The 27,812-nt window shown below is 56.0% G+C and overlaps 2 protein-coding genes across 5 annotated transcripts; one reads left to right on the forward strand and one right to left on the reverse strand.

Moving 5' to 3' along the window:
* Nucleotides 1–749: 749 nt before the first annotated feature.
* Nucleotides 750–21,495, forward strand: IGSF22 (immunoglobulin superfamily member 22). Of its 3 annotated transcripts, XM_072725415.1 has the most exons (23): nt 750–861; nt 2,715–2,848; nt 5,223–5,354; nt 5,913–6,049; nt 7,141–7,240; nt 7,323–7,362; nt 7,662–7,836; nt 8,484–8,597; nt 9,086–9,248; nt 9,866–10,138; nt 11,078–11,362; nt 12,118–12,242; nt 12,337–12,478; nt 12,644–12,940; nt 14,301–14,603; nt 15,392–15,565; nt 15,775–15,903; nt 16,547–16,843; nt 17,491–17,579; nt 17,681–17,873; nt 18,341–18,640; nt 19,727–20,056; nt 21,264–21,495. In XM_072725415.1, the coding sequence occupies exons 2-23, from the start codon at nt 2,740–2,742 to the stop codon at nt 21,329–21,331; spliced, it is 3,975 nt and encodes a 1,324-aa protein (XP_072581516.1). In that variant the 5' UTR covers nt 750–861; nt 2,715–2,739; the 3' UTR covers nt 21,332–21,495. The 3 variants fall into 3 exon arrangements, with proteins under 3 accessions (XP_072581516.1, XP_072581515.1, XP_072581517.1); XM_072725414.1 differs by having other exon boundaries at nt 754–861; nt 12,337–12,940; XM_072725416.1 differs by lacking the exon at nt 750–861 and having other exon boundaries at nt 2,671–2,848.
* A 1,173-nt stretch (nt 21,496–22,668) lies between these two features.
* TMEM86A (transmembrane protein 86A) lies at nt 22,669–26,936 on the reverse strand. 2 transcript variants are annotated; one of them, XM_072725440.1, is made up of 3 exons: nt 26,776–26,936; nt 24,540–24,804; nt 22,669–24,189 (listed from the first exon to the last, which is right to left on the reverse strand). In XM_072725440.1, the coding sequence occupies exons 1-3, from the start codon at nt 26,794–26,796 to the stop codon at nt 23,753–23,755; spliced, it is 723 nt and encodes a 240-aa protein (XP_072581541.1). In that variant the 5' UTR covers nt 26,797–26,936; the 3' UTR covers nt 22,669–23,752. The 2 variants fall into 2 exon arrangements, with proteins under 2 accessions (XP_072581541.1, XP_072581540.1); XM_072725439.1 differs by lacking the exon at nt 26,776–26,936 and adding an exon at nt 25,980–26,188.
* Nucleotides 26,937–27,812: the final 876 nt, after the last annotated feature.

Raw genomic sequence — 27,812 nt, forward strand, 5'->3', positions numbered from 1 at the left:
TGATGCTGCTGCTGGCAGGTGGGGTCACTCCAGGGCAGGACTGCTGACCAACCAGTAGGTCCTTAAAAGGATATCAGAACTCCATGTGGGTTGGTCGAGGGTATGTGGGTATACTACAATGAGGAAACACCCGGGAGGCGCTCAAAGAGCCGGGATGCAGGTCCCAGAGCAGGGGGGCATGCTCTCCAGCCATCCTCCAGCAGGAAGCTGGGCCCTCCCACCTTCCACCAGATGAGAAGGATAGAGCTGTAGGAGGGGGAAAGGGGAGGGGAGCTAAGATTTCTATCTCCTCCCCCAGGGTGGCCCCGGGAGGCCACTCAAGCTGTGCAGACATCGCACACGGAGTACAACGTGAATGGTGTCCCCTGGATTTCTGCAAAATGGCAGACTTCCTTGACCCTGGCCCCACTGGCCTGTGGGCCCATGTACTCATGCATGTGTATGTGCATGCATGCACGCGTACGCATGCACACACACACACACACACACACTACCCGGAGCCCCTCAGCTCAGATGGGCCCCACCCACCAGCAGTGAGAACCCAAATCTCTGCCAACAGGACCACCACCCTCAGACTCCTGCCCCCACGTCTGGTCCCGGGCAGTCCCTCCAGCCCTGGCTCCAGCCACACTTCCCCCACGCCCCTCCCCGCAGAGCAGTGCGCCAATCTAGCTGGGGCAGCTGTGGAGGTCCAGTAAGGGATCGCCCCCAAGGGGCCAGACATTTAAGGAACCCGTGACTCCTGGTGGCTCCACTGTTGGGGCAAAAGAAGGAGACCGCCCGCCGATAGCCCAGGCATAACTGCACCCCCAAGGCCGTGGACACAGCATTCAAGGGTTAGGAGGAACTAGTCACACAAAGGTAAGGCTCCCCTCTTTCCTCAAGAAGGGGACAGAGCCAGCTGTCTTCAGAGCCCAGAGCAGGACAGCCAGAGTAACCCAAATAGCGTGAGTGCACTCCTTGGGGGGTCGCAGGTAGGAGCTACCCCAGGTGAGCTGTCGCACAAGGGAGACCTTATTTGCAGCAGATAAGGAGATCACGGGAAACATTTCCAAAGCTGTGACTCCCGGAGCAGGGCGAGTGGGTTTCTTTTTTTTACGGTCAGGATGCATATTTAGATAGGAGAGCCTTGTCGTGGCTTGTAGAGGTGGGCATAAGGTTGCGCGTGTGCCCTAAGGAAACCTGCTCGTGTACGTTGTATGTTATGTAAAGGAGGCTTGTGCTGCTCCTTGGCTGGAGATTTTAGTATGATAATAGGGTGCAGGTAACTGGTTGCTCCACAGTCCATCTGCACAGGTCTGAGTCGGGAGTTGAGCTCAAACTGGTCTGGGTGGTCTGGGCCGCCCAAGCTCCTGTCCAGGCAGTCCTTACTGCTGGAGGGGTAGTTTTGGTTTCCATCACAGGATATTAGGCCCCTCGGGTCTTTTGCCTGAGTGAAGAGATGAGCTGGGAAGAAGAGCTTAAAGGAGAATGTGGGACAAAGTTTTGATAGACAAAGTTTCAGTGGGTACAAGCAGGTGAGGAGTAAAAGTCAGCTCTTGGGGTCTAGCCGGTGACAGTCTCAGAACTCAGGAGTGGAAGCAGGCAGAGATATGTCATGGCAGGTGAGATGGAAGGTGAGCCTCGAACTGCCTGGCTTTTGGATCCCTCCAGGGAAGTGGGCTGGAGGTCAAGAGGCCAGGATTCTAGTCTGAGTGACCTCGAGCAGGTGATTTCTCTCAGACATCAGTTTCCTCATATACAAAGTGTGGGTGGAAAAAGTGCCATGCTGGTTAAACAAAAATGGAACATCCATTCATCAAAATGCTCTGCGGCTGTTAGCAAGAATGCAGAAAATCTTTATGAACTGGGATGGAGAGCTCTCCAAGATGTATTAAGTGAAAAAGAAAGGGCGGAATAGGGATACCTGAAGTGCAAAAAGAGGACGAGGATAAAAATATACTTGTATTTGCATGAAGGAGCCTGGGAAGGAGCCGAGAGGCCACAAGTGCTTACATGTGGGGGGATGATTGGGAGATGGGAGCTCAGGAGTGGGAGGGAGCCTCTTCATATAGATGTTTATATTGTTTTATTAATTATGAGACTGAATTACTGATTTTTTTTAAGTATAAGAAATGAAAAAAAAAAAAAAAGAAAGCTCAACCTCTGTCCTTTCCCAGTCACAAATGAAAGCAGAACTATGGAAACATGCTATCATCTGTCTTAGCATTCCCCCAATGCCAGGGGTCCCCAGGGCCCAGGAGGAAGATGCCTGCTTCCTTCTAAGGCCCACTGTAGTATGGCTTAGTCAGGAAGTCCCTTCTTAGGTCTGACTTCATTCCCTCCTGACGAAATATTGGGCACCGCCTCCCTAGTTCCATGTAGCTATCACTCTGTATCCTCAGCTCCCCCTGGGCCTTACCCCTTGGATCCCTGGGTAAATCTAAGCCCTACATTCTCTCCCCCTGAGAGTTGGAATGGTTTGGGGTTACTTGGTGGGTGACAGGCCCACCAGTCCTCCAAACCATCCTGGGAAGGTGAGATACAAAGGGAAGAAAAGAGAGGCCAGAGAGAAGAGGCTTGCTGCCCTACTTCCCCTCGCCCTCCCCTTGTGTCCGCATGCCCTGTCCCTTCACACACACACACACACACACACACACACACACACACCTCTGGATCTCTCTCCTATTCCCTTCCTTGTCCTTCATGACCTCATTCTCTCCCTGGTCCTCCAGGTGAGTGCCCACGCCTGCTGTCACCATGACGACCATTCACCACCAGCAGCTGCTGCAGGAGCACGTGTCCATGGAGTTCTCGAGCTCCACCACCCACGTGCAGACCTTCTCCCAGACAACCAAGATCGTGGGAGGCAAGTAGACTGCGCGGGAGGGGGGATCGGGAAAGGGCAGCCTTTCTTCCTCTGCATCCACCCCCTGGGGGTGGCCTCAGTCTCTGTGAGTACTGGGCCCCTCAGAAGCCCAAGGTACAAAGAGCAGCCCTCTCCTAACCTGTGCTTTGATAAAGCTTCACCCCCTGGGATGTTCACCCACAGATCAGATCTTCTGAGAAACAGCTTAGGAAAAGCCAATCACGTGAATGTGTATGAGCGACGGAGGAGCTTCGTTGCTTGAGGAGATCAGAGCCGTAGGCTAATGGATGTATCTCCGATGGCCAACTTTCGGGCACAGAGGAAGCTAGGGAAGTAGCTACCGTCCTAGGTATGAGTAATGCTGACCCTGCTCCACTTAAGAAACAGGAGATTTGGAGCTGCCAGTGCAGAGAGGATGAACACATAAACAAGTGACCTAAGCTTCCAGGCTGTCAACCCTTGGGGACCAGGCTTGGGGGAGAGCAGATCCAAGGGAAAGCTGAGAAATGGTCTCAGAGCAGAACAGATTGTTTTAGTCATGTCTCTAGTGGAAAGTGATTAAAAGATGGCCAGGGGCCAGGATATCCAATATCTCCTCCCTGGTCACTGCCCCTCCCTCAAAGTCCTGGAGGGGCCGAGTCCCTCAAACTGCTGTGTGCACAGGGGTCAGGGCCAGATGAACGCTCTATACCAACTCCTCCTGGACAGCAAGCCAGGGCAAGTGCAACAGCTGGGACTCAAGACCAGAAGTTGCAAACTCAAGTGATTATAGCAGTGATTCTGAGCCCTGGCTGCACAGTAGAATTATCTTAGTGCAGCAGGGAGAGAGGAAGGGGAATGAAAAAATAGCAATACATAAGTCTGGGGTGTGTGTGTGTGTGTGTGTGTGTGTGTGTGTGTGTGTGTGTGTTTCCAGCTCTCCAAAGATTCTAACACTCAGCCAGAGTTTAAAACCACTGGCCAGCCGGGTCCAGGCAGGGAATGTAAATGCAGAAACAAGACTAAGGGAACCACAGAGGACATGCCCCACCCACAGAGGCCCCCACTATTCACCACCCACTGACTGTTGTCATATAGGGATTATGAGCTCAGTGATGAGAATCCAGAAACCTTTTTATGTGAAATCTCTGAATTTTTAGATATAGGGCTACTTTTGTTTAACCGTCGAAGAGATCAAATAAAACACATCTGCAGGTCAGGTGCATCCTGCACACTGCTTCCTGCTTGCTATTTAAAAGCGCGCTTCTTTTTTTTTTTTTAAGATTTTATTTATTTATTCATGAGAGATACACAGAGAGAGGCAGAGACACAGGCAGAGGGAGAAGCAGGCTCCCTGTGGGAAGCCTGATGTGGGATCAATCCCAGCACCCTGGGATCAGGACCTGAGCCGAAGACAGATGCTCAACCACTGAGGGCTAAAAGCAGGGCTTCTGAAGACATTTTTTGCATCTCAGTCCTTCAGATTAGTCGTGATAATAGAGGCACCTACTTCACTGGGGTATTGTGAGGATTAAATAAAATAACCTCTGTCATGTGTTTAGCACAGTTCCTAACACAAGAAAAGTACTCTGTGAATCAGAGCAATTGTTTTTAACTGTCAGCTCACGGGCCAACAAGATTTTTCGTAGTGTATATAGCAAATACAACTTTTCATTTTCCAAATACAGAGTGACCTTCCCACATTGAATACGCTCTCGCAGATAAGGAGATTCCCACTATGGCCCCCCTGGAGTGGGAATGTGTCCTGTTCCTCGCTCAAGAATCATTACTACTCCCATTGCAATCACTGCAGAACCACAGAAGGGCAAGGGGGGAGGCCCTACAGCAGAGCTCAAGTAAACTATCAGGCCTCCCGAACAGAGGGCCCTCCCCCTCTTAACACTACTGGGGGACCAGACCTTCTAGGAGAGAAGCCCAAGAGATCAAGAAACCCCCCCCCCGCCCCCCCGCCAAAAACAGTAAGTCTCTTTTTTAAAAAATTACGGGGCACCTGGTTGGCTCAGTGGTTTAGGCGTCTGCCTTCGGCTAGGGTCATGATTCCAGGGTCCTGGGATCGAGCCTCGCCAGGGGCTCCCTGCACAGCAGGGAGTCTGCTTCTCCCTCTTCCCCTTGCTTGTGCTCTCTCTCTTTCAAATAAATAATAAAATCTTAAAAAAGAAAAAAAAGGACCCAATAATGTGGTCCAATAAAGGTAAGAGGGGTTGGCTCCCCCTGGTGCTTGGAATTTGCCCTAACACAAGGGCCCCTGACTCCAGTCCTTTCCGGGCCCAAGGCTCCTGCGCTGGCCTCCGACAGGGCCGGCAGCAGAGATGGGCCCTCCTAGCCGGCGGAGCTCCGCCTGGGGCCCATTCTGACCTCTCACCTGCCACCATAGAGGAAGTCGTGACAAGCAAGTCCTCGAGCACCGTGGAGTTCTTCAGCTTGGTCACTCGGAGTTCTGACATCCCTCCGGGCGAGAGCGTCCCAGAGTTCGTGGAGAAACCCCACCCGGTCACCGCGTCCGAGGGTGCGCACTCCCCGTGTCGCCCCCACCCCCCTAAGTGCTTCCCGTTCATCTCCCAGTGCCCCCACCAGCACCCCCAACCACCAACCCCCACCCCTGGGCCCCACCAGCACCCGCCCCACCAACCCCCACCCCTGGGCCCCACCAGCAACCCCCCGCACCAACCCCCACCCCTGGGCCCCACCAGCACCCCCCCCACCAACCCCCACCCCTGGACCCCACCAGCACCCCCCCCACCAACCCTCACCCCTGGGCCCCACCAGCACCCCCCCCACCAACCCCCACCCCTGGACCCCACCAGCAACCCCCCACCAACCCCCACCCCTGGGCCCCACCAGCACCCCCCCCACCAACCCCCACCCCTGGGCCCCACCAACCTCCACCCCTGGGCCCCACCAGCACCGCCCCACCCCTGGACCCCACCAGCACCCTCCCAACCCCCACCCCTGGACCCCACCACCGGGCTGCGCCAGGCTGAGGGTCCCTCCCTGCCCAGGACGGAGGCAGGGTGCAGGCAGGAGGTTGGCCTGGAGGTGAACTTGCATCCCACGCCCACTGCAGGGGATAAAGCCGTGTTCCGAGCCCGGGTGCAGGGAAACCCCAAACCCAACATCTCCTGGAAGAGAGAGAGCGGCATCCCCATCAAGGAGTCGGCCAAGATATTCTACGACAGCATTAACAAGGAGCACGTGCTGAAGGTGCGGGGACCCCAGCCTGAGACGCAGTTAGGGATGAGGCCAGAGGCAGGGACCCAGGGCATGCCGCAGCCCCCTGGTGGATCAGAGGGCCACGGGGTGGCCCCAGAACCGGGCCATGGGACATGAGGCTGTCACTGGCCGAGAGGAGGGGAGGATAAGAGAAGCCAGGTGGGGAGCTGGGGCCTTGCTAGAGTGAGTAGGGTAGGGGACCAAAGTCAGGGCCAAAGTCAGGGGCGCGGCGAAGGAGAGCTGGGCAAAGCCCAGGAGGGGCAGGCCCACCAGGAAGAGATCCAGCTGTTCCAGAGGTGAGAGCCAAAGGGAAAATGAGGCCAAGCGTGTGGGCATGACTAGACGGGGCAGAGCCGTGGTGGGAGGAGGGCAGACTAAATTGGGGCTGACAGGGACAGGGGGAGGAGCTGAGCATAGTGTAGGGGTGAGGCTCAGGGGTCCTGGGCCCTTCAGGGGAGCCTTCCAGAAGACGCTCACCAAGGGCTGATCATCTTTAGATCTAACCAGCTTCTGCAACCTCTGGCTCCCTTGAGGGAAAGGAGGGATAAGTCCGGGAAGACTCCCATTTGGTCCTGCCAGGATATACCCTTGTGAAGGGCAAAGAGCCTCCCCTCTCCCCCACAGACAGAACTCGGTTCCTTCCCCTCCCATGGTCCTATTACTGGACTCTGAGCCCCACAGAGCGCACACAAGCTGCCGAGTCCCCTACCGGCCACCCCTTACACAAATTCATTCAGCGAGCACCTTCCGAGGCCCCACTGGGCTGTAAGTGCCATCCGGGCAGGTGCCAAGGCAGCCTAATTCACCAGTTTGCTCAGGCTCGGCCCGGTGCCTCGTACAGAGGAGTACTTCTGTGTTAAAGGAAGGAATACTCATGCCAATGGCAGAAACTGCTCCTAGTTACAACTCAGAGTTAGTCCCTATCTTCCAGCTCACAGCCTAGAAGGAGAATCCCATGCAGAAGCATACACCCAACGCTCAGCTCCTCTCCCACCCACCCCCATGCCCTCCTCCTTTCCTTTCTCACAGAAAGTCTCCCTGGGGTCCCCCCCTCCCTCACTAATGGCCTGACTCTGATACAGCTGGAGCCACTGACCTCCGATGACTCTGACAACTACAAGTGCATCGCAAGCAATGACCATGCAGATGCCATCTACACTGTGTCCTTGCTGGTGACAGAAGGTGAGCCAGCTCCCTCCTCCTGGCCTTTCCTCTCAGGGACCAGACTCCCCCTGTCTGACCCTGATCATCTCTCTGTCCTCAGGTCAAGAGAAAATGGATTTCAAAAAGATGTTGAAGAAGAGGTGAGACTTGGACCCAAGCTCGAGCTTGTAAATAAACCCTCGTGTGTTTGCAAAAAAAAAAAAAAAAAAAAAAAGAAGAAGAAGAAGAAGAGGTGAGGCAGGGCAGCTCCTCTGCCTGGGGTGCTGTCCCTCTACCATCCAGGCTAGAGCTTCTCGAAGGCCTTTCAGCAGGGCCCTGACTTAATGGCCCAGGCTCCAAGAACCGATGAAGTAGGGAGGGGAATCTCAAGGTTAGGAGAGGCTCCCTTTGTCTTCAGAGGGAGGTGCTGAGTCCAAGCTTGGTACCCACCTCCTTGCAGGGCACCCCCTGCTCCCAAGAAGAAGCAGAAGAAGGGAATAGGTGAGAAAGAGATGCTGGAGATTTTGTCCAAGGTGCCCAAGAAGGACTTTGAGAAGGTCTGCATGGAGTACGGCTTCACCGACTTCCGGGGCCTGCTCAAGAAGCTCAAAGAGATGAAGAAAGTGGAGGTGGAGGTCAGTGCCTATAGTGGGGCAGGGGTCTGCAGGCCGGGGTCTGCGTCTCTCCAAAAGTGCTAGTGCCTGTGTGTCTCCCAGTGGCAAGGCCTCTCCACCCTGCACACACATGCTCAAAGGCAAGAGCAGGAAAGGAACTTGCCTTCCTTTTACGTCTTCTCTCTCCACAACCCCCTCACGTGCTTTTGCATGGACTCCGGAGTCAGACAGACCTGGATTTCAGATCCCAGCTCTGCTGCCTTATTAACTATGTGAACTTGGGCATCTCTCTGAACCTCAGTTTCTCATTTGCAAAATGAAAATTCTGCTTTCCTCTTTCATTTGTTTTTGTGTTGTCATCATTCATTCATTCCACCAACTCACAATTATTAAGCATCTACACCAGATTTAGAGAACTTACGTAATGGGCCCAGGTACATAATGACTGTTCTACGAATGGTGGCTCATTCTCATCATGCATCACATATCTGTCTCCCCCTAAGTCTTGCAGGCTTTCAGTGGCAGGAAGTTGGGGGGAAGCATAGCTACCCAATCAGCCGAATCATTTCTCCCCAGACCTTTAGGGGGCTCCTCCAGAATTGCGTTAGCAGACTGGTCAGGCTCCAGATGTCCCTGACACCTGCCATTTTATTATCACAATCTCACAGACCATCCGGATTCTGAAGCCCCTGGAAGACATACAGACCAAGATTGACACCACTGTGGTCTTTGACTGCATCATGGAGCTGAAGGATCCCAATGTCAAGATGATATGGATGAAGGTGGTGTGGGGGCACCTAGGCAGGGCCTGCTCGGCAATATCATTTCCTCTCTTCACCTCCTCCCTTCACAGACCCCCTTTCATTATCCATCAACCAGGTCCCTTCCTCCAACCCAGCAAAAGGATGCCTGCTGGTATGATTGAAACTGGCTGAGAGCTGGGCTTTATTCTTAGCTGTTCCATCATTTTGCTTTTTCGTTTGCAACAGTTACTTTCCTCTCTCTGTGCCTCAGTCTACCCATCTGAAAGGCTGCAGTAGGTAGTCCTGAAGGTCACATTAAGAGTTCAGGTCTCAGGGGAGGCAGGGCTCCTGGGTTCCACTGTGCCAGATGATGAGGCTAAAGAGATCTCAAGGGTCTCTGGTGTGTCTGGGGATCTTAGAGAGGTACACATGGCACCCCCAGCTCAGGCTGGCCTTGGGGAATGGGGACCTCTGGAAGTCTCCTGCTAAAGTCTCTCATCAGCTTTTCTACCTGTTTCATGAGGCAGGGTAATGAACCACTGAGGATCCAGTACTCCCTAGGCAAGTATGATGTGAAGCAGATGGGCACGAAGCACATGCTGGTTATTACAAACGTGAATATGAATGACGCAGGCACCTACAGCCTGGTCGTGGGTGACAAGCGGATGACAGCAGAGCTCACAGTGCTGGGTATGAATGTGGGCATCGGGGGGAACAAGGAGGACACAGTCAGGTTGAGGGAGGAATAGCTGGGGAGAGAAGACTGTGGGGCTATGCAAGAGAGGACTGCATAAGGATGGATATTAATGGAGGTGGGAAACGTGGGGGACAGGACTATGGACAGGAAGTGCTATGGGGCAGTGTGGCATCGTGGTTAAGTGCACGGTCTCCAGAGTTAGATTACTGGGGTTCAAATCCCAGCTTCTGTCATTATGAGCTTGTGATCTGGGACAAGCTATTTAACTGTTATTTGCCTCAGTTTCCCCATCTGTAAAATGGAGAATAATAGTAAAATCTACCTACATGGGAATTGGATGCATTAATATGTGCAAATTGGCTAGAATAGTGCCTGGCACAGATCTAAAAGTACGTAAGTACTTTTTTAAATTGCTGTGTTAACATTACTGGGGAGGAGACCATACGGACATCGTGGGAGGGGTTCACAAGCAGAATGAAAGGAAGGATGCTTTTCCAGTTGTGGGCTACAGGAGACCAGTGATCCTTGAATCTCCATGTCCCCTCAAGACCCCACCCCTCAGGAGAGACCGGGCTGCAGCCCAGTGACTGCCCCTCCTACTCTTCCACAGATGAGCCACTAAAGTTCTTGGGAGAGATGAAGCCAGGGAAGGTGACAGAGCGCCAGACAGCTGTGTTTGAGATCCGCCTCTCCAAGAAAGTGCCTAACTTTGTGTGGAAGTTCAATGGGAAGGAGCTGAAGAGGGACGAAAAGTATGAAATCACAGTGTCTGAGGATGGTCTGACTCACACACTTAAGATTAAGGATGCCAGACTCAGTGATGCCGGCGAGTTCTCTGCTGAAGCGGGGGACCTGGTACAGAAGGCCCAGCTCACTATTGACCGTGAGTGGTTGGACCAGAGCTTTAGGGGTGGGCCTCATGCCACAGTCACCTCCATGTGGGCAGTTATCCTCCCATCCATCCATCCATCCATCTCTCCTTGCAAGGCCCTGTAATGGGTACTAGAAAAACAGGAGGTTCTCTTCTCCACTAACTCCTAGTGTAGTGGGGGAAGCAGGTGTGAAAATGGAATTAGAACATAAGTTCTCAAGCAAAGAGTCTTATGATCTAGTTGGGGGATCGTGGGTCAAGAAATGATTAGCCTTTCTGGCTCTAATGTCATATATTATAGCCCTTCACTCTTAACCACTTGCATTCTTACATTAGAGCAAGTTTAGAGAGCTACCCATGATGCTGGGTACATCAAGAAGCATGTCATACATGTGAACCGCATTTGACACGTGTGACATGGAATCGTCATGGCTGTGATGGAGGGAGACACAGAGGTGGTGGGAACCCAAAGAAGGGGCACTACTTGGTAATGTCAGAAAAGATGTGATGAGGTGATGTCCAAGCTTTAGCAAGAAGAACAAAAAGGAGTTCAGCTTTCCACAAATGGGGAAGAAGAGAGGAAATTCTCAACAGAGAGAACAGCATGTGTAAAGGCCCAGACACCAGAAAGACAATGCAGTTATGGCTGGAGTTCCAAAGGGGCATTAGAGATATTGACTGACGTGCTGTGAGGAGGCGAGAGTTGTTAGCCCATTTTATATATGAGGAAACTGAGACTCAGAAAGTGAATGCATTGCATACAGTCCGCTAGCAAGTTAAGGGGCAGAGCTAGGACTCTTCCTGCCAGTTACCTCTATAGATCACATGTTGCACACGTCCCATGTCACAAGTCCTTGTGTTTCTGGGACCAAAAAGAGAAGCAAGGTAGCATGTAGCTGCAGAAAAGGGAAGTTGGGGGTTGGGTGCAGATCCAAGCCTACCTGTCTGCAGGCATCCCCATCAAGTTTGTGAGAACCCTCAAGAATGTACGTGTGAAAGAGAGAAGCCGCGCATGCCTCGAGTGTGAGCTGACATCCAAGGATGTGACACTGCACTGGAAGAAGGATGGGCAGCTGCTGGAACGCAGCACCAAGTACAGCATGAGCCATGAGGGCAAGCGAGCAGAGCTGGTCATTGAGGATGCACTTCTCAGTGACAGTGGCGAGTACACCGTGGTGGCCATGCAGGATGGAGACCCCACTGAATACTACAGTACTGCCATGGTCACCGTGGAGGGTACACATCCACCCTGTCAGCCCCCACTGACCAATCCCACCCAACCCCGACAGTTCCCTACTGTCAGGGACACTGATCAGCCCCCTACTGACTCCAACCCTCCTCAGACTATGATCAATTTCTACCTCCCCCTCTGACCACCCCCATCTCCCAATTCTGACCATCTCCATGACCTCCCAGGCCCTGACCATCTCTACCTCCTAGACCCTGATCATACCTCATCTCTTGAACTCTATCCAAAATCCCTCGACTTTATCCATCCTTCACTTCCAGGCTCTAACCAGCTCTAGCAGCCCTGATCATCCTATACTCCTTGACCCTGCTCAGCCCCTACTCACTAGCCCTGGCCACTCCCCACTGACCTTGACCACCCTCAACTCCTAGAAACAGTCTAGCATGACCACAAGGAGCCATCCCAACTCCCCTAACTACCCACATCCCCACCATCTATTCCCCTTCTTCAGCTAAGCATCCTAAGACCCCACTGACCATCCTCCAATGATAAGCCCCCCATTGGCCATTTCCCAATGCAAAGGACTTTTCCCCAACCTCCCACCTACTTGCTCCAGTTCCTCCCTCCACCCGACCATTCACCAACTGCTCACTGACCATTCCCAAACCCTCTGCCAATCCTAAATTACTTGGATAGACACGGCACCCCTGCCTCTTCCCTTAGCCATGGCCACCAGACATTTTCTGTGAGTCCCTTCCCACCCCCAGCACCCTAACCCAGCCCGTGCACCCCTTCTCCCCAGAGCGTCTGGCCACAGTGAAGAGCGGGATGTCCGACGTGCACGCGGCCACTGGGAGCCCGGCTGAGCTGTGCGTAGTGCTCAACGACGAGAAGGTGGAGGGCGTGTGGCTGAAGGACGGCAAGGAGGTCCGAGGCAGGGGCTGGAGGAGGGGACCAGGTGGCCAGGGGTCGACTCGCGAACGTTGGCACTCACGCCCGGCCCGCCCCCTCCGCCTCCCAGATCACCGACTTGCCGGGCGTGCAGATCGTGAAGCAGGGGGCAGTGCACAAAATCATCTTCCCCAATATGGGCCCGGAGCACGAGGGCAAGTACACTTTCCGGGCCAAGGGCGCAGAGAGCGAAGCCTCGGTATTCATCGCAGGTAAGGCCGCCGTCCACTCGCGGCAAACTCATCCACGCCCGGCCGGCCCACGAGCCAGCGCAGAGCTCTTCCCCGACCCCCGCGGGGTCCTCCTCCACCCCTCGTCACCCCACTCCACCCCCCCCAATCCCTGCTGGGCCAGCCTGCCCCCGCCACCCCCTACAGATCCTCCTACCATCGACCCGTCCGTGCTGGAGGCGCTGGCCGCGCACCCCGTGACTGTGAAGGTGGGCCACACGGCCAACATCAAGGTGCCCTTCCGGGCGAAGCCGCTGCCCAAAGTGACGTGGTACAAGGACGGCGTGGAGGTGACGGAGGAGGAGCGTGTGTCCATGGAGCGCGGGGAAGACCAGGCTCTGCTCACCATTTCAAACTGCGTGCGTGAGGACAGTGGCCTGGTTCTGCTCAAGCTCAAGAATGACCACGGCACAGCGACAGCCTCTCTGCACCTCAGCGTGCTGGGTGAGGGCAGGACCCTGGCTGGGCTGGGCTGGGGGACCTGCTGCTCAGTGCTCCCCATGGGGCTAGAGCTGGAGAGGGGGTTGACAATGGGGTTGGCGTGCTGGCTTTGCCGCCACAAGCCCACTTTCCAACTCCTGATTTTGTGGCTCTGGGCAATTCAAGGCACCTTCTGAAGCCTCGGTTTCTTCTTACCTGCAACAGGACGATTTGGTTTTTGTTTGTTTTTTGTTTTGTATCTATTTCAAGTGAATCTAAGGCACTTAGCAGTGTACAACACATAATAGACCTTCCAGTATTAAGTGTTGTCATTGACGTGGAGATGAGGACATGGTTGGAAGGCAGAAATGAAGTGAAAGAGGTGGGGCTTAGGGATAGAAGTGAAGTTGGTGGGGAAGTTTTGGGGGTTGAAGTGAAATGGAATGATGGGAGGTGATATAGGATTGAGGATAAAATGATGCTGGAAAAATGAAAGGGGGGCCACCTGGGTGGCTCAACAGCTGAACATCTGCCTTTGGCTCAGGGTGTGATCCTCGTCCCGGAATCGAGTCCCACATCGGGCTCTTTGCAGGGAGCCTGCTTCTCCCTCTGCCTGTGTCTCTGCCCCTCTCTCTGTGTGTCTCTCATGAATAAATAAAGTCTTCAAAAAAAAAAAAGAAAGAAAAAGAAAAATGAAAGGGGGTAGGAATGGGATTTGAGATGGGTCTGAACATAAGGCTAAGGAAAGAGATGAGAGGCTGGCCTTACTGAGCTCGTATTCAACATGTAACACACACACCCCACACCATCGAGCTGTGGACTGAGAAAGTTTGGGTTCCAGTTCAACTCAGCAGATGACTGAGCCCTTCTTCCGTGTTCTCAGTGCTGAGGACACAGAGATGGAGGTATCCCAGCAGTCTCTCGACCCAAAAGGGGTGAAAACTAGCCAACGTGTAATTATAACGTAAGATAAACTATCAATACCGGAAAGCACTGGAGTTCTGGAAGCTGAGAGGAGGGGTGATCTTGTCTGGAAGGAGACAAGGGGAGGGTGGGGGTATCAGCTAAGGCAGGGGCCCCCCAGATCCCCAGTCCACTCATGCCTAGACGAGTGAGAGTTTCAGGCGGCCAAGGCTCAAACTCTTTGGGCAAGTCTTACCAGGAGGGGCAGTGAACACAGAGCAGGGTGAGGGATCCAGGAAGCTCCCTGGAGATTCCTGGAAAGCCTGGGTATTCGTGGCAGGTAAGGTCGCCGCCCGCTCGTGGCAAAACTCCTCAGTTAGTGAGCGGATCTAACTATGCCCCAGTTTGGCTGGACCTCCGGCAGGTGACATAAAGCCTTTCTGATCCTTTGCTCCCATTCTGATGCTATCGTCTTCCACAGACCGTCCCAAGCCTCCCCAGGGCCGGGTGGAGTTCCTGGAACTCTCGGGAAGCTGTGTGCACATGAAGTGGAAGGCCCCGAAGGACAACGGCGGGCGGCCTGTGACGCAGTTCATAGTAGAACGGAGGATGGTCGGCAAGAGGTCCTGGATTAAGATAGGCGAGGTGGACAGCAAATTCACGAAATTCTCCACCAACAAGATAGAAGAGGGGAAAGCCTACCAGTTTCGTATCCTGGCGGTTAATTCGGAAGGAGTGAGCGACCCGCTGGAGACGGATGAAGTGTTTGCGGGAAATCCCATCGGTCAGTGATGTAGCCCCTGCTCAGTGGGAAGCTCAGTGGTCAGGACGGGGTCTTCAGACAGTGAGGAATGCCAGTCTGTGGGGCAGTTCCCTGGGGTCCCCTCTCTAGCTATCCTATGGGACAGATGGAATCCAGACTAATAGCAGAACATCATCTCGGGCAGGAATTCTCGACTTTTCTCTGATCACATGCACGGCACACTCCGGGGCGTATAATCAGAACTGCATTCAATTCCAGGGAAATGACGCCACTTGTTTCTCCATTTCAGAAATCCTCCCAAATGCGAAGGGAAGTGATGTTGTTTTAGAGATAAACTTGAATCTATCCTTTTTTTCTCAAAGAAAACCCTTGACAACATTGGCATTTTAATTATGAATGCTAATTAACTACTTGCAACACTCCTCCCGATTGGTCTCCATGTCTCCATGCATCAAGTACCTTAAGATGCTGGAAAAATGAAAGGGGGGCACTGTGGCATTGGGGATGACTCAGGTTGGAAGATGCGAGTTGGTGATTCTCAGTCTTGGCCGCACAGCAGAATCACCTGAGGTCTTGAAAAGCATGCCGATGCCTGGCCTCCACCCCAGGCCAAATAAACTAAACTATCTGGAAGTAAAACCCAGCCATTGGTTTTGGTGATGGTATTTTTTTTTTAACTCCCCACTTGTTAAGAGTTAAGAATCAATCATTGGGTTTTTTTTTTTTTAAGGAGAGAGCCAAAGATCAGCACGGGGTGGGCAACTGTCCACATGCTCTCCCTTCTGACCTCTGCCCTCTTTCTCCCACAGAGCCTCCTGGTCTTGCCTCCCAGCCTCAAGTGACTGATGTGACCAAAGAGGCCATGACCATTACATGGAATGCCCCAACCCAGGACGGGGGAGCCCCAGTGCTTGGCTACATTGTGGAGCGGAGAAAGAAAGGCAGTAACCTATGGGTGCCAGTCAACAAGGACCCCATCCAAGGTGAAGTCCTAGGGAGAGAGGCCCAGGAGGACCAAGGGAGGCTTTGCTGGGCAGACCTATGTACCCCTGCTACCCTGAACATATTCCATTCCCCAGTTCCTTTGGGGTTTTTAATAGCAACTCATAACCCCCTCTTCCATGTCCTCTCACTCTCTGGTCTCCCATCTCATGGATCCCCTGCCTCATGACCCCTCAAATTCCCATTTCAGACACCAAGTGCACCGTGGATGGTCTCCTGGAGGACACAGAATATGAATTCCGAGTTATAGCTGTGAATAAGGCAGGCCCCGGACAGCCCAGTATGGCATCCAACTCAGTGGTAGCCAAGGACCCCGTCAGTGAGTAGGGGGTGTGCCAAGCCCCAATATAGTAGAATTAGCCCATTCAAGGTAGATAGCAGAATTCTTCTCTGGGAAAGTCCAATAGGATGACCCCTCCACACAGTGTCCACTTTCTGGGAGCTGCCAACCTAACAAGAGGAACAGGACTCACACACAAAAGAAAGCCAGCAAATAAAGATTGAGAGTCAGTGAAGAAAGAGGCGGGGTAGAAAAAAAAGTTATAAAACTTTGAGCGTTTCTGGTTAGGTTAAGGCAGTGGAGGCATGTTTGAGGGTTGGGTAGGGCTATCGGGTAGATGGTTGGGAGAGTGCGGAGCTTAGGAGGTGAGATGGGGGTAATACACATGAATGGATGTGGTGGAGATGGCTGCGCTAAAAGGTGGAATTTAGAACATAGGGGGATTGAGGGTATAGGGTGTGTTGGATTTGGAGGGTATTAACTTCAAGCATGAAAGGCTGGAGCCAGTGAGAGAATTGAATCTGGCGGTTATTGAGTGTTCAGGGTTGGTGCTCAAAGTGTAAAGTGGGAGTTGGAGGCAGTAGTGATGAAAGTTAGGATTCGGGGTTACTGACTGTGGGAACTGGGCATGGGATGGAGTACAGATGAGTCGGAAGGCCAACTGGATATCTGTGCCACCCAGAACCCCCAGGCCTGGTGCAGGGTCTGCACGTGTCTGATTCCTCCAACTCCAGCATCTCCCTGGCCTGGCGGGAGCCTGCAGAGGGAGACCCCCCCTCTGGTTACATCCTTGAGATGAGGGCGGAAGACACTAAGGAGTGGTCCAAGTGCACAAAGATCCCCATCTCGGGCACCTGCTACACAGTGGGAGGCCTCACCGAGAGGCAGAAATACTTCTTCCGAATCCGGGCTGTGAACGAGGCTGGGGTCGGGGAGCCTGTGGAGCTGGATGAGGGGGTCCGTGCCATGCCCCCACCAGGTGAGGATGCAGAGAGAGCTGGGGTTTAGGCCCCAACATCCTAGCCCCATATTTTCTTCCCTGGGACCTCATGCCACAGGGGAAAACTGGGTGATGCTCTGATCAAGAAGTCATCCATACCTGCACCTGGACAGAGCTAGGGGTGACCCGTCCCCACCCCACCCCCAAAAACCCACTCACTGTATGCCAAGTAGTATCTACTGTGTGCCAAGGGAGGTGTTAGAAATATAGAAACAGGGATCCCTGGGTGGCTCAGGGGTTTAGCGCCTGCCTTTGGCCCAGGACGTGATCCTGGAGTCCCGGGATGGAGTCCCACGTTGGGCTCCCGGCGTGGAGCCTGCTTCTCCCTCCTCCTGTGTGTGTCTCTGCCTCTCTTTCTATCATAAATAAATAAATAAATCTTTTAAAAAAAAAAAAAGAAATATAGAAACAAATGAGACACAGGACATGCCCTCGAGTCTTACATACTGATAAGGGAAAACAGATGAGGAACAACTAGATGCTTCGCAGCGCTGGGGCTGCCCGCTGTCTATACCGCCTGTCGTGAGAGCTTGGAGGAGAGGTTGGGAAAGGCTCTGGGGGGAGGTTTAAAGCTGAGTCTTCCCAAGAGAGAGGTCCATGGCCCCACCTCTGTGTCTCCATCGCAGCTGCCCCCAAGTTTGACCTCAGTGCCCGGCTGAAGAGTCACATGGTGGTGCGCGCTGGGACAGCCCTCTGCATCCACGCTGCCTTCTCTGTGAGTCGTCCCAGACCCTGGCCCCCAGATGCCCACCGCTTAACCACGGCGGCCAAAATAGCACCTGGTTGACCCCAGTGCCATCTCCGGTCCCCCCGCAGGGCTCACCACCACCCAATGTAATCTGGCAGAAGGACGGCATCCCCACCAAGGGCCGGGAAACCATCACCAAAAGCAAAAACCACTCCCAGTTCCTCATCAACAGCACCAAGCGCTCCGACTCAGGGGTGTACCGCATCTTGCTGCAGAACGAGTTTGGAGAGGCATCCTATGACATCCACGTGCGTGTGACAGGTAAGACAGCAGGCGGAGGCCTCGGGGAGGCAGCCTTGCACACACACACTTGCAAAATATAGCTCCCCACCGCTGGAGTTCCTGGCCCTGCGGAGTCATGCCTCGAGATGGTGAAGGCTTCTCGGGCACCACAGAGCAAGACTTGATTGGCCTTTGCCTTCACGGGGAGGTTTGTTTCCACTTTTCTAAGCACTTTACTCGACGTCCCTGTGGTAGTTTTTGTCAACCCTATTTTGCAAATGGGGAAATGGGTCTCAGAAAAGATAAGTAACTTGCCCAGGTTCACAGGGCTGGTAGGCGGCAGCGCTACACCCCAGAAATAGTTCCTGCTGCCTCCCAAACACCAGCGGCCTGAACTCAAAGGGACATTATCTACCCCACACTCCATAGGGCGTGGCAGGTGGCCGGGGCGGGGCACATTCTTCAGGCCCCCAAGGGCGGCCGATGCACCTTGTGGCTCTTCCCAGATTTCCCACGGCCGCCCACAAACCTACAGCTGTTTGAGGAGGTCCCCAACACAGTGACCCTGACCTGGAACCACAGCCCTGACGTGCAGGAGGACAGCGAGGCCCACTACGTGATCCTGAAGCGGGATGCCAGCACCGCCACCTGGTTCACGGCCGCCGACCACGTGTTCAGCAACAAGTACACGGTGACCGGGTTGCTCCCTGGCAGGAAGTACTACTTCCGAGTGGTGGCCCGGAACGAAATTGGTGACAGCGACCCCCTTGACTCCAAGGATACCTGGCACGTCAACAAGGACAAGAGTGAGTGGAGGCGGGGGGGGGGGGGGGGCGGCTCGGGGGTTAGGGTGATACCCCTGGCTGGCAGGGATGACATGGGCCTTGCCAGGGGGAGGAAAGATTTGAGGTACCATGGGAGAGCCAGGGAGGGGGAAAGGCCAAGGTCAGGGATGCTGGGAAGAGAAGCAGCAGCACTCCCGAAGCCCAGAGGAGATACTTTGTGGGTGCCCTGAGGGGGGGGGGCTGAGGTGGAGGTGCCCCTGGGACCCTCGGGCTGAGGACTTTGGAGGGTCTCCGAGGAGGACGTCCAGGGAGGGAAGGGGTTAAGGGTGGAGCCAGGGTCGGGAAACTGAGGCCCTGCCCAGTCCAGGAGGCTGAGACGACGTGGGGGGCAGCCCATGGGCCAGAAGCTGGCAGCCGGAAAGAAGTCAGGGCTCCTGGGTCTGCAAAAGGGGAAAAGAAAACCCCGCACCTGGCTTTGGACCTGGACCCTGGAGTGACAAGGGCCGGGAGGGGGCAGAACGGGAACCCCAGGCACCAGGGTAAAGGCGCAGCGGCCTGGGGTGCGGGGCTCCACGGTGCGGGGTGCAGGGGTCAACGGTACGGGGTGAGGGGATCCGGGGTGCAGGGCACGGGGGTCCGGCGCCTGGGGGTCCGGGGTGCGGGGTGTGGGGGTCTGCGGTGCGGGGGTCCGGGGTGCGGGGTGCAGGTGTCCAGGGTGTGGGGTGCAGGGCCTGGGGTGTGGGGGTCTGGGGCCCAGGGTGCGGGGGTGCAGAGGTCTGGGGTGTGGGGTGCGGGGCCCGGGGTGCGGGGGTCCGGGGTTCGGGTGTCCAGGGTGTGGGGTGCAGAGGTCCGGGGTGTGGGGTGCGGGGCCCGGGGTACGGGGTGCGGGGGTCCGGCGTGCGCGGGCTTGGGTTGCGGGGGTGCAGAGGTCCGGGTTGTGGGGTGCAGGGTGCGAGGGTCCGGGGTGTGGGGTGCAGGTGTCCAGGGTGTGGGGTGCGGGGTTCCAGGGTGCGGGGTGCGGGGGTGCGGGGCGCGGGGGTCCGCCGTGCGGGGTCCGGGGCCCGGGGTGCGGGGCGCGCTCACGGCCGCCGCGTCCCGCCCGCGCAGCCGAGGACCTGAGCGCCAAGCTGAAGCCCTACCAGCAGAAGGACTGGCGCCACGCGCCGCGCTTCGTGACCCCGCTCAAGCCGCACACGGTGCTGCGCGGCCAGGACTGCACCATGACCTGCGCCTTCCTCGGGAACCCGCGGCCCACGGTGACCCTCTACAAGGGCGACGTCAACATCACGGCCAACTCCAAGTTCTGGTACAACTCCACCAGCGGCGTCTGCACGATCGTCATCCCCACCTGCACGCTCAAGGACAGCGGCGAGTACAGCGTGCTGGTGGAGAACGAGCTGGGCAAGGACCGCAGCAGCTGCGCGCTCACGGTCTACGGTGAGGGCCCCGCGTGGGGCGGCCCGGGGTGCGGTGTGGGTGCGCATAGGCGGCCGGCTCCTGGCACGGCTTTTCCATCTTCTCCAACATCAGGGGGTGTAAACACTCACCCACTGGCCATACGGGCACCTCTCTCCCATCCTCTGGATGTCCTTTGTTAGGCACCTGCCTGGCCCCTGCAGACTGGGGAGTCTGCAATCCCTGGGCAGATTGTAGCCCTTGGGGGGCCTAGACTTGCCTTTGCAAAAGATACTGGTGATTAGGCCTAAACCGGACTCACCAGTTGCAATCTCTGCAGCAAGGTTCTGGAAGGAATTTTTATGTTTACAGTATTTTACAGGTGATTCTGATAGGGAACCAAGCCTGAAAGCTGCCGGATAAGGATAGTTGGGAAATACAAATGGGGGAAGGACCGAAGGGAACCCTAGTGGAGACCCTTCCTCTGCACAGGGCACACCTCTGCTAGTGTGTGTGCCTATATTTCTTCCTACACGCTATCTTCTCAACTACACGGCTAGTGACATGAAGTCTAACTGCAAAGCTGACCTGCCCTGCTCCCTTCTTGCTTATACTCCCCAACTTTTCCATGATCCTTCTGAGAAAATCCCAGCCAGCAAGGCTCCCCACACTGTCCCCTGCGCCCCACATCTACTTCTCCAGCCTCATCCTCTGCCACTCGCTGAACTCTCCGTGGCAGTCCACGGTGTCCTGCGGTAGGTGCCTTTCTTTAGGGGACAGTACCATGTTCTGTTGCTCTGTCTCTCAAATACCCAGCCAGGTGTCTGGCACTGAGATGATGCCTCCAGAGCGGCTGCTGAACTGTGCGACAGAACTGGGCCAGGGAAGGCATGGTGGGAGACATCCAGCTTTCATTCCACAGCTAGAGAAATCCCTGACAACTTAATGCTGGTTGTAAGCTCATGGGCCCAGGGCCCTGGCTCCACTGCTCTCCAGCCGTGTGACCTTGGCAAACCACTCTGAGCCTGTTTTCTCATCCATTTCTTAGGGCTGTTTGGAGGCTTAAATGAGATAGTGGATAGAAGTGCCTGGCGCGATGCTTGGCAAATATTAAGTGTAGAATGAGAACTCTTCGTCCCACACTCTCAGCTGACCTTGGGAGACTGGGGCCCTCACTGAACTTCCGGCAATTTGGAGTCTGCCTCCCTACCAACGGTAACACTAACAAATACTTGTTTTGCTCTTTCAGACAAAGATGACAAGTCAATTCTAGCATCAGTCACTGAAAGTCTGCAGAAGTCAAAGTACCTTATGTGAGCTCCGGCCCAGGCCAAGCATCAGGAGGATATTGTGAGGGCCTATCCTGTTGTTTCTGGGCCTCTTCTGTGCGTGGCCCCAGTGAGGGTGACCCCGTTTGCTCTCTGGCGCTTGTCCGTGTAAACAGTCCATGAAGGCATGGGACAATAAACTGACTAAGCTCACCCCTGCCTGTTCCTGAGGGTGATGTGCAGGGACCAAGGACATGGACTTGGGAGTGGATGGGGGCACACGGAGCATGGACCCCAAGTCACACACTTACCTTGAGAGTGACTGGCCTTGGCTTGCCTTCCCCTCCCGGGCAGCCCCACAGTGCACCTTCCCCTCCCCTCGGGGCGAGGTTAAACAAGTCCTAATAGTCCTTCTCCCGGTCCTTCCCCCACCCCCGCTTTCTTCACCAGGTGTGTCGTTGTTGTTGTCCTCGTCATCAGAGTTCTGGGGTTTGAAGGGATCAGGGCCTTGCCTCTTTAGTGTCCAGGATTCCCACTATTTCAGAATTAGTGCATCTCAGAGCTAGAAGGGATTGGTCACCCAGCTCACTAGGTTTCAAATTTAGGTTTTACAGAAGAATTCTCTCTTTAACAAAAAAAAAAAAAATCATAAGAAACTACTGGACTTCAAACAAGGATAGGGGGATCTCTGAGCCTCCCTCCTCTACTTCTTTCACTGTCTCCCCCCAACCAGAGGTCTCTAAAAATCCTAATTTGAAAATCATGAATTCACCCATCACTGAAATGGGACTAAGTCTCCTCTATCCAGTCCTCACTACTCTACACCCTCTCGGCTAAGGGCACATTCTCCACCACCCAAGACTTCCCTCTCTGCTTCTGGGTCAGGCAACTGCCCATTAAGATGCAAATGCCCCTGGTGCGGAGTGACTCCACTCCATTGTTTCACCAAGGGCTTCCCATCTAAAGTGCAAATCAACCAATCTAATCTCCCTCCTCCCCACTGTTTGACTGAGCCCAGAGTCTAAGGAGAGAGGAGACGCTTGAAGGGAATCTGGATCACTCTAGCGGGCAGCAGTAAAGGCCACTGAGTAACCACGAATTCCCAAAGGTGCCAGGCACCCGTGCACAGGGCAATGCATCCAGGAGAAACTTGGATGGTGGAAAATACTACCCATCCCCCATCCTCCGGAACTACATCCTCACCCATACACGTGACCAAGGAAGTGAAGGCCCATTCCAACCGGCACCAAGTCATCAGAGCCAGGGAGCCAGCCTGGCGCCAAGACGCACTGGCCAGCACTGTGACCCAAGCTGTAAGGACATCCAGGGCCCTGGCACCATGCCCCCATACCCTCCTCTCCAGGACAGGCACATGCCACACAGGGAGATAAGCAGGCCAGCGATGGCCCTTGGTTTTTATTTTTTTGTTCACGTAAGCAGCAAAGGATAGAGTTGTCCCACCCATCCTTGCTCCTTTTGCATTGAATGTGCCTTAGGTCTTATGACCCTAGAAAGTCATCGGAGGCCCCTCCTCTCACTCTCAGTGCAGAAGGGACAGAGAGGAAAGCACTGATGGAGGCAGGGCGGGGTCCCAGCTCTCTAAGCCAGGCTCAGCACCCCCTCAGCAACTCCCTGAGGCTCTCTCCCTATAAGACTTAGACAGCAGGACAGAGACAGATGGCAGAGCAAGACATAGACAGGCTGGGAGACAGACCACACACACACAGACTCACGTGCACAGACACACAGACAGGCTGGCCCCTTCCTTTGGCATGGTTCACCCTAGCCCTGGGGATAGGGTCCTAAGGGTAGTGGTAGTGGGCCTGCATGCTGGGCTAGCCTCTGAGAGAGATGGGACCAACCTGAATCCTTGGTAACCCAAGCCCCCAGGCCAATGAAGTCCCCAGTCTTGCCTACCCGGACAGACACCCCTTCATCTTCCCACCCAACACTTAGAAATTGAGATTGTTCAAGTAATAAGGAGAGATGAAGGAAAGGGAGATTCCATCCTCATCCAGTCTTCCCAACTAGGGCCCTGCAAAAGGGGCTTCAAGCCCTGGGCTTGGGTCATCTCAGCTCAGATTTCTCCCCTCTTCCCTTAACTGTGCAGATTACAAAGAGTGGGAGTGGGTGAGTCAGACTCTTCCATCTAGTAGAAGTGGGAGGCGGTCAAGACACTGAGCACCATCACCCTCCAGAGGGGTTTTGACAGTCCCGATGGGGTTAGAGGTGGGGAGATGTCTAATTCTGGCCCCAGGAAGGAGAATTAGGCTGGCTCTTTTCAGCTCTCAGAATTGTTCCAGACCACCAGCTTTGCTAGAGAGATCCTTTTCCTGCTTACCCCCTCACTTCTACGTTTCCCGGGTGGTATTCGCTGCCGCAGGTGAGACCTACAGCCATCCTGACCCAGTTCTTGCAGGTTCTAGACCCCCGTCCCAGAAGAAGACAGGGGTAACCAGACCCTGGCCTCTCAGTTGGCCTTGCTCAGTCTGTAGTCTTCCATTGGCTCCCGGCTTTCAACAGCTGACAGGGCGATGAGCATCTGGGCAGCATAGTAGGTGGACATGATGAGCGCCCGGGAGTAGGGCACGAGGAAGCAGAACTTGTTGAGGGCGATGGTCAGGTCTGAGATGATAAAGAGCACCGCACCACTGCCTGCTGCCAGCTCAGTCCAGCGCCAGGCTGCCCCGACCAGCCGCAGTCCTGCCATAGCCCGCCAGCCCATGAAGCCGATCAGGGCCACATAGACCCCCACCAGATAAGTGAAGGCATCTGAGAGGCACGGGTAGAGAAGAGCATAGGCCAGGCAGGACAGCACTGCCATCACCAGACCTGTCCGTAGAGCCAGTGGCCGCATGCCAAAGGCCGAGGCGTAGAGCATGTGGGTCACGGCAAACATCAGCAGACCTGGGAGTGAGAGGGGATGAAGGGATGCTGAGGGCAGGCTCAGGTGAGTCATGGGGTGGGGGCAGGAGGGGACTGCTTGGGATAACCCAGGAGCTTTGTCTGGGGACTATCGGGGGTGGGAAGAAACCCACAAAGATATACCCGCCCCTTCCCCTGAGGAACTCCAGAACTGATCACCAGACCATCTGTAAGGTAATCCTCCAACCAGGGCCCCACAGTCTTCGGCCTCAGAACCCCTCAGATTCTCCATGTTCTTGTTCCAAAGCTCACTCTCCCAAATCCCTGCCACCTAAGACCCTCTAAGCACCGAGCCCCAGGATTCCTCCCAGGTAGCTACTGTGGCAACTGACCGTGCACAAAGTAGCCCTGGTCCTGCCAGATGAGGAAGGCATCACCTAGAGCGGAGAAGACGAGCCCCACAAAGATGCGGGTGGCACTGGGGTGGGCCAGCAGGAATCCTAGGCCATGGGCCAGAAGGAAGAGCCAGAGGCAGAAGATGGGCAGGCACTTGATGAGGGCGCTGACCCACGATGGGCTGGTCGAAGGCAGCCAGAGCACAAAATACACGCAGGTGGCCTTGAAGAAGGGCACCAGCTTGGGTCCCTCACTCTTCACCTGGAGGACACAGGACAAGGGCAGCACTCAGCACTTGGAGCTCAGAAGCCCACGAAGGTGTTCAGAGCCAGCACCCTCAACCCAGACATACACCCCAGAGCCAGACCCACCTCCCGAGGAGAGAGGACACACACAGAGAAACCCAGTTTGGCCTGCCCCAACCACCCAGCGAAGTATGAACATTCCCATCACCACCCTGAGGCCTAAGTGATTAGGAAGGGGGAGGGCTCCCCCGTTCCTGCGGTTGGTTGGCCCGTGCGCATTCTTGACCCAAAGCAGGACCAGAATAGTCACTCACTGAGCAGAAAACAGATCTTGGGATAAGGTCCCCTCCTACAGGCAATGTTTCTGCCTTCCTGGCCCCTCCCTGTCCTTCCCCAAAGCCCCTTTAACCCCTCTAGGCCACCAGCCGTCTGGAATGGAGTGCAGTCAGCAGGAAACCACAGAGACGCCACAACTAGCCAACTCGTGATCCTCCGCAGTGGGGCCAGGGCACAGGCTTAGGGCCCTGGCAACACCCTGAGAGTGCCAGGAATGCGTGAGGGTGGGTCCTCCGCCCCGACGGGCTCTCTCCTGGGCCAGTGTGCTTCTCAGCCTCCACTCCAGCTGCCCCTAAAGGTACCAGCCTAAAGGTACCATCAAGAGCAGGGAGAGGAGACGGGAGTGCTGGCTGGAGAAAGAACGACTTCAGGGATTGGGGAGTTGGGGGAGGGGGGCGCTGTCTGTTGGTCACTCTCATTTCCCAGAGAACAAGAGCAACTCAAGAGCTCATCAAAAAGAGAGGCAGGAAGCAGGGGAGGGGTTCTCTTTCCAGCTTTTGATCTGAAGCCAGCAGACTGGCTGGGAGGAGATGTGGAACTGAGAGGGAGAAGTCAGAGCAGCTGACTCGGCCTCGGCCTCAGCCCCACTAGGGGGGAGGGCAGCTCCAGAAAGGTGTGTCCCAGGCCACTCTGGGTCCTCTCCAAGCTGAGGGAGGGGGCTAGCGCAGATACTCTGGATCTGTGATCTCCCGGAGCTCCTTTCTTGGGGCTTTGGGCACAGGGTCTCTGCGGGCGATTCAGAACTGCCGAGGTTCCCTGTATACACACACTCTGCCCTAAATGATTGTGCCTCTGGCTGGGTGAGCTGTCCAGCACGAGGCTCGGGGACACCCTGACTCCCGCACTGCCGGTTACCTGAGGGCTGCTCAGGTGAGGAGGGAGGCTGGGAAGAGGCAGATGGTAGGTCCAGGATCCCAGCCTGCCCTTGCTCCGCCAGGGGTGAGGGCAGGGAGAGAAGATGACTAAGTCCCTTCCTACGGAGATCTCCCCCATCCAGGCTCAGCAGGGCAGGGGCCGGGGCCGGGGGAGGGGCCGGGGCCCAGGGGCAGCCCGGCCCAGACCAGCGACCCCACAGTCCCTGGCTCCTCCCAGCAGCCACCTGCCAGGCCTCGGGAGCATCAGCGCCCGCTCCACACCCCTCCCCAGCCCCGTGTTTCCTATAAGGAGAAACAGGCCGGAGCAGCACCGGGAGGCTCGTCCGACGCCAGGAGAGGAGGGGTGCGCGGACCGACCCAGGATCCAGCCAGAACGTCTCAAGAGGAAGGGATGTCGGCAGAGAAGGGCCCCTGCTCGCACTCGGGGGCACCCCCGGGCCCGGGCTTGCTTCCACGAGGGGGATCCGGGTCCGGGGGGAGCGGTCCCCGGGAGGCCCCCGGGAGGCCCCCGCCGCCCCGGGGTCGGCCGCGCGGTCCCGGCTGTCGCCCCGCCGGCCCGCGTCACACACACAGCAACAAAGTCACGCTTCCGAGTCACGTGCCCACTGTTTTCCTCCCTCCCGCCGGGGCGCGGGCGCTGCGCGGAGGAGGAGGGGCGCCGCGGCCCGGGACCCCCGCCCTTGCTCGGCCCCGGCGGCCTGGCCTGCCGCAGCCCGGTCCCCAGGCCGGGGGGCGCCGGCCGCGCCGGACACCGGCTCGCTCGCTCGCTCACTCACCACAGTGACCGGGGACACCATGGCGGCGGCGGCGGCGGCGGCGGCGGGACGCGCCCGCGGCCGGGAGGGGAGGCCGAGACGCAGCAGAGCCCCGCGGACCCGCACTGCCTCCCGCTCGCCCGGCGCCGGGGTTCGGGCTGCGATCCCCGTGACGTCACGCCGCGCGCGGCCAATGAGAGGGAAGGAGCCCGGGGGCGGGGCGTCTAGGGGGCGGGGCGTCCTAGGCCCCGCCCCGCCGGGGGACCGGGGGCCGGCGCGCCCGGGCCGTGACCGCGGCCGTGACTCGCGGGGCTGGGCGAGGACCGAGCCCGGCCGAGCGTCCCACGCTCCTGTCGGGCACGCGGCTGCACACACTTCCCCGCAGCCTTCAGACACGCAGCTCGCACGCACGCACCTGGGGTCAGACACACCGCCTGCCTGCACGCGTCCACACGGACACACCGCGGTCAGGTGCGCACCGCCTTCGGCGCAGGAGACGCATCACCAGGCACACAGCAGCCCGTAGACACTTAATCCCTACATAGGTGCAGACACACGCAGAATCACAATTAATTAGCCTTAGGCACTGGGTCAGCCCAGGTGGCTCAGCGGTTTAGCGCCTGCCTTTAGCCCAGGGCCTGATCCTGGGGTCGTGGGATCGAGGCCCGCGTCGGGCTCCCTGCATGGAGCCTGCTTCTCCCTCTGCCTGTGTCTCTGCCTCTCTCTCTCTCTCTCTCTGTGTGTGTGTGTGTCTCTCATGAATAAAAAAATATATATATATTTAAAAAATTATCCTTAGGCACCAAACAGGTATGTAGACACAAAACCGCAGTTCGACACATGTCCTTGGACGTGCCATACAGGCACGCAGCAGCCCTCAGACGGCAAACACTTCATTGCTCTTAGGCACATGCCTCTCATAGTTCACAAACAACTATAACACAAGAACACACCAGAAATGAGCACACTTGAGGCCCCAGAGGGTGTGAACTAACTTTGCCAAAATCCGGCTGAGGCAGCTTTAGTGTCGATGTTACAGACACTAAAGGTCCACGGGC

The sequence above is a fragment of the Vulpes vulpes genome, chromosome 11 (assembly GCF_048418805.1).
Source record: "Vulpes vulpes isolate BD-2025 chromosome 11, VulVul3, whole genome shotgun sequence".
NCBI classification, from domain to species: Eukaryota; Metazoa; Chordata; class Mammalia; order Carnivora; family Canidae; genus Vulpes; species Vulpes vulpes.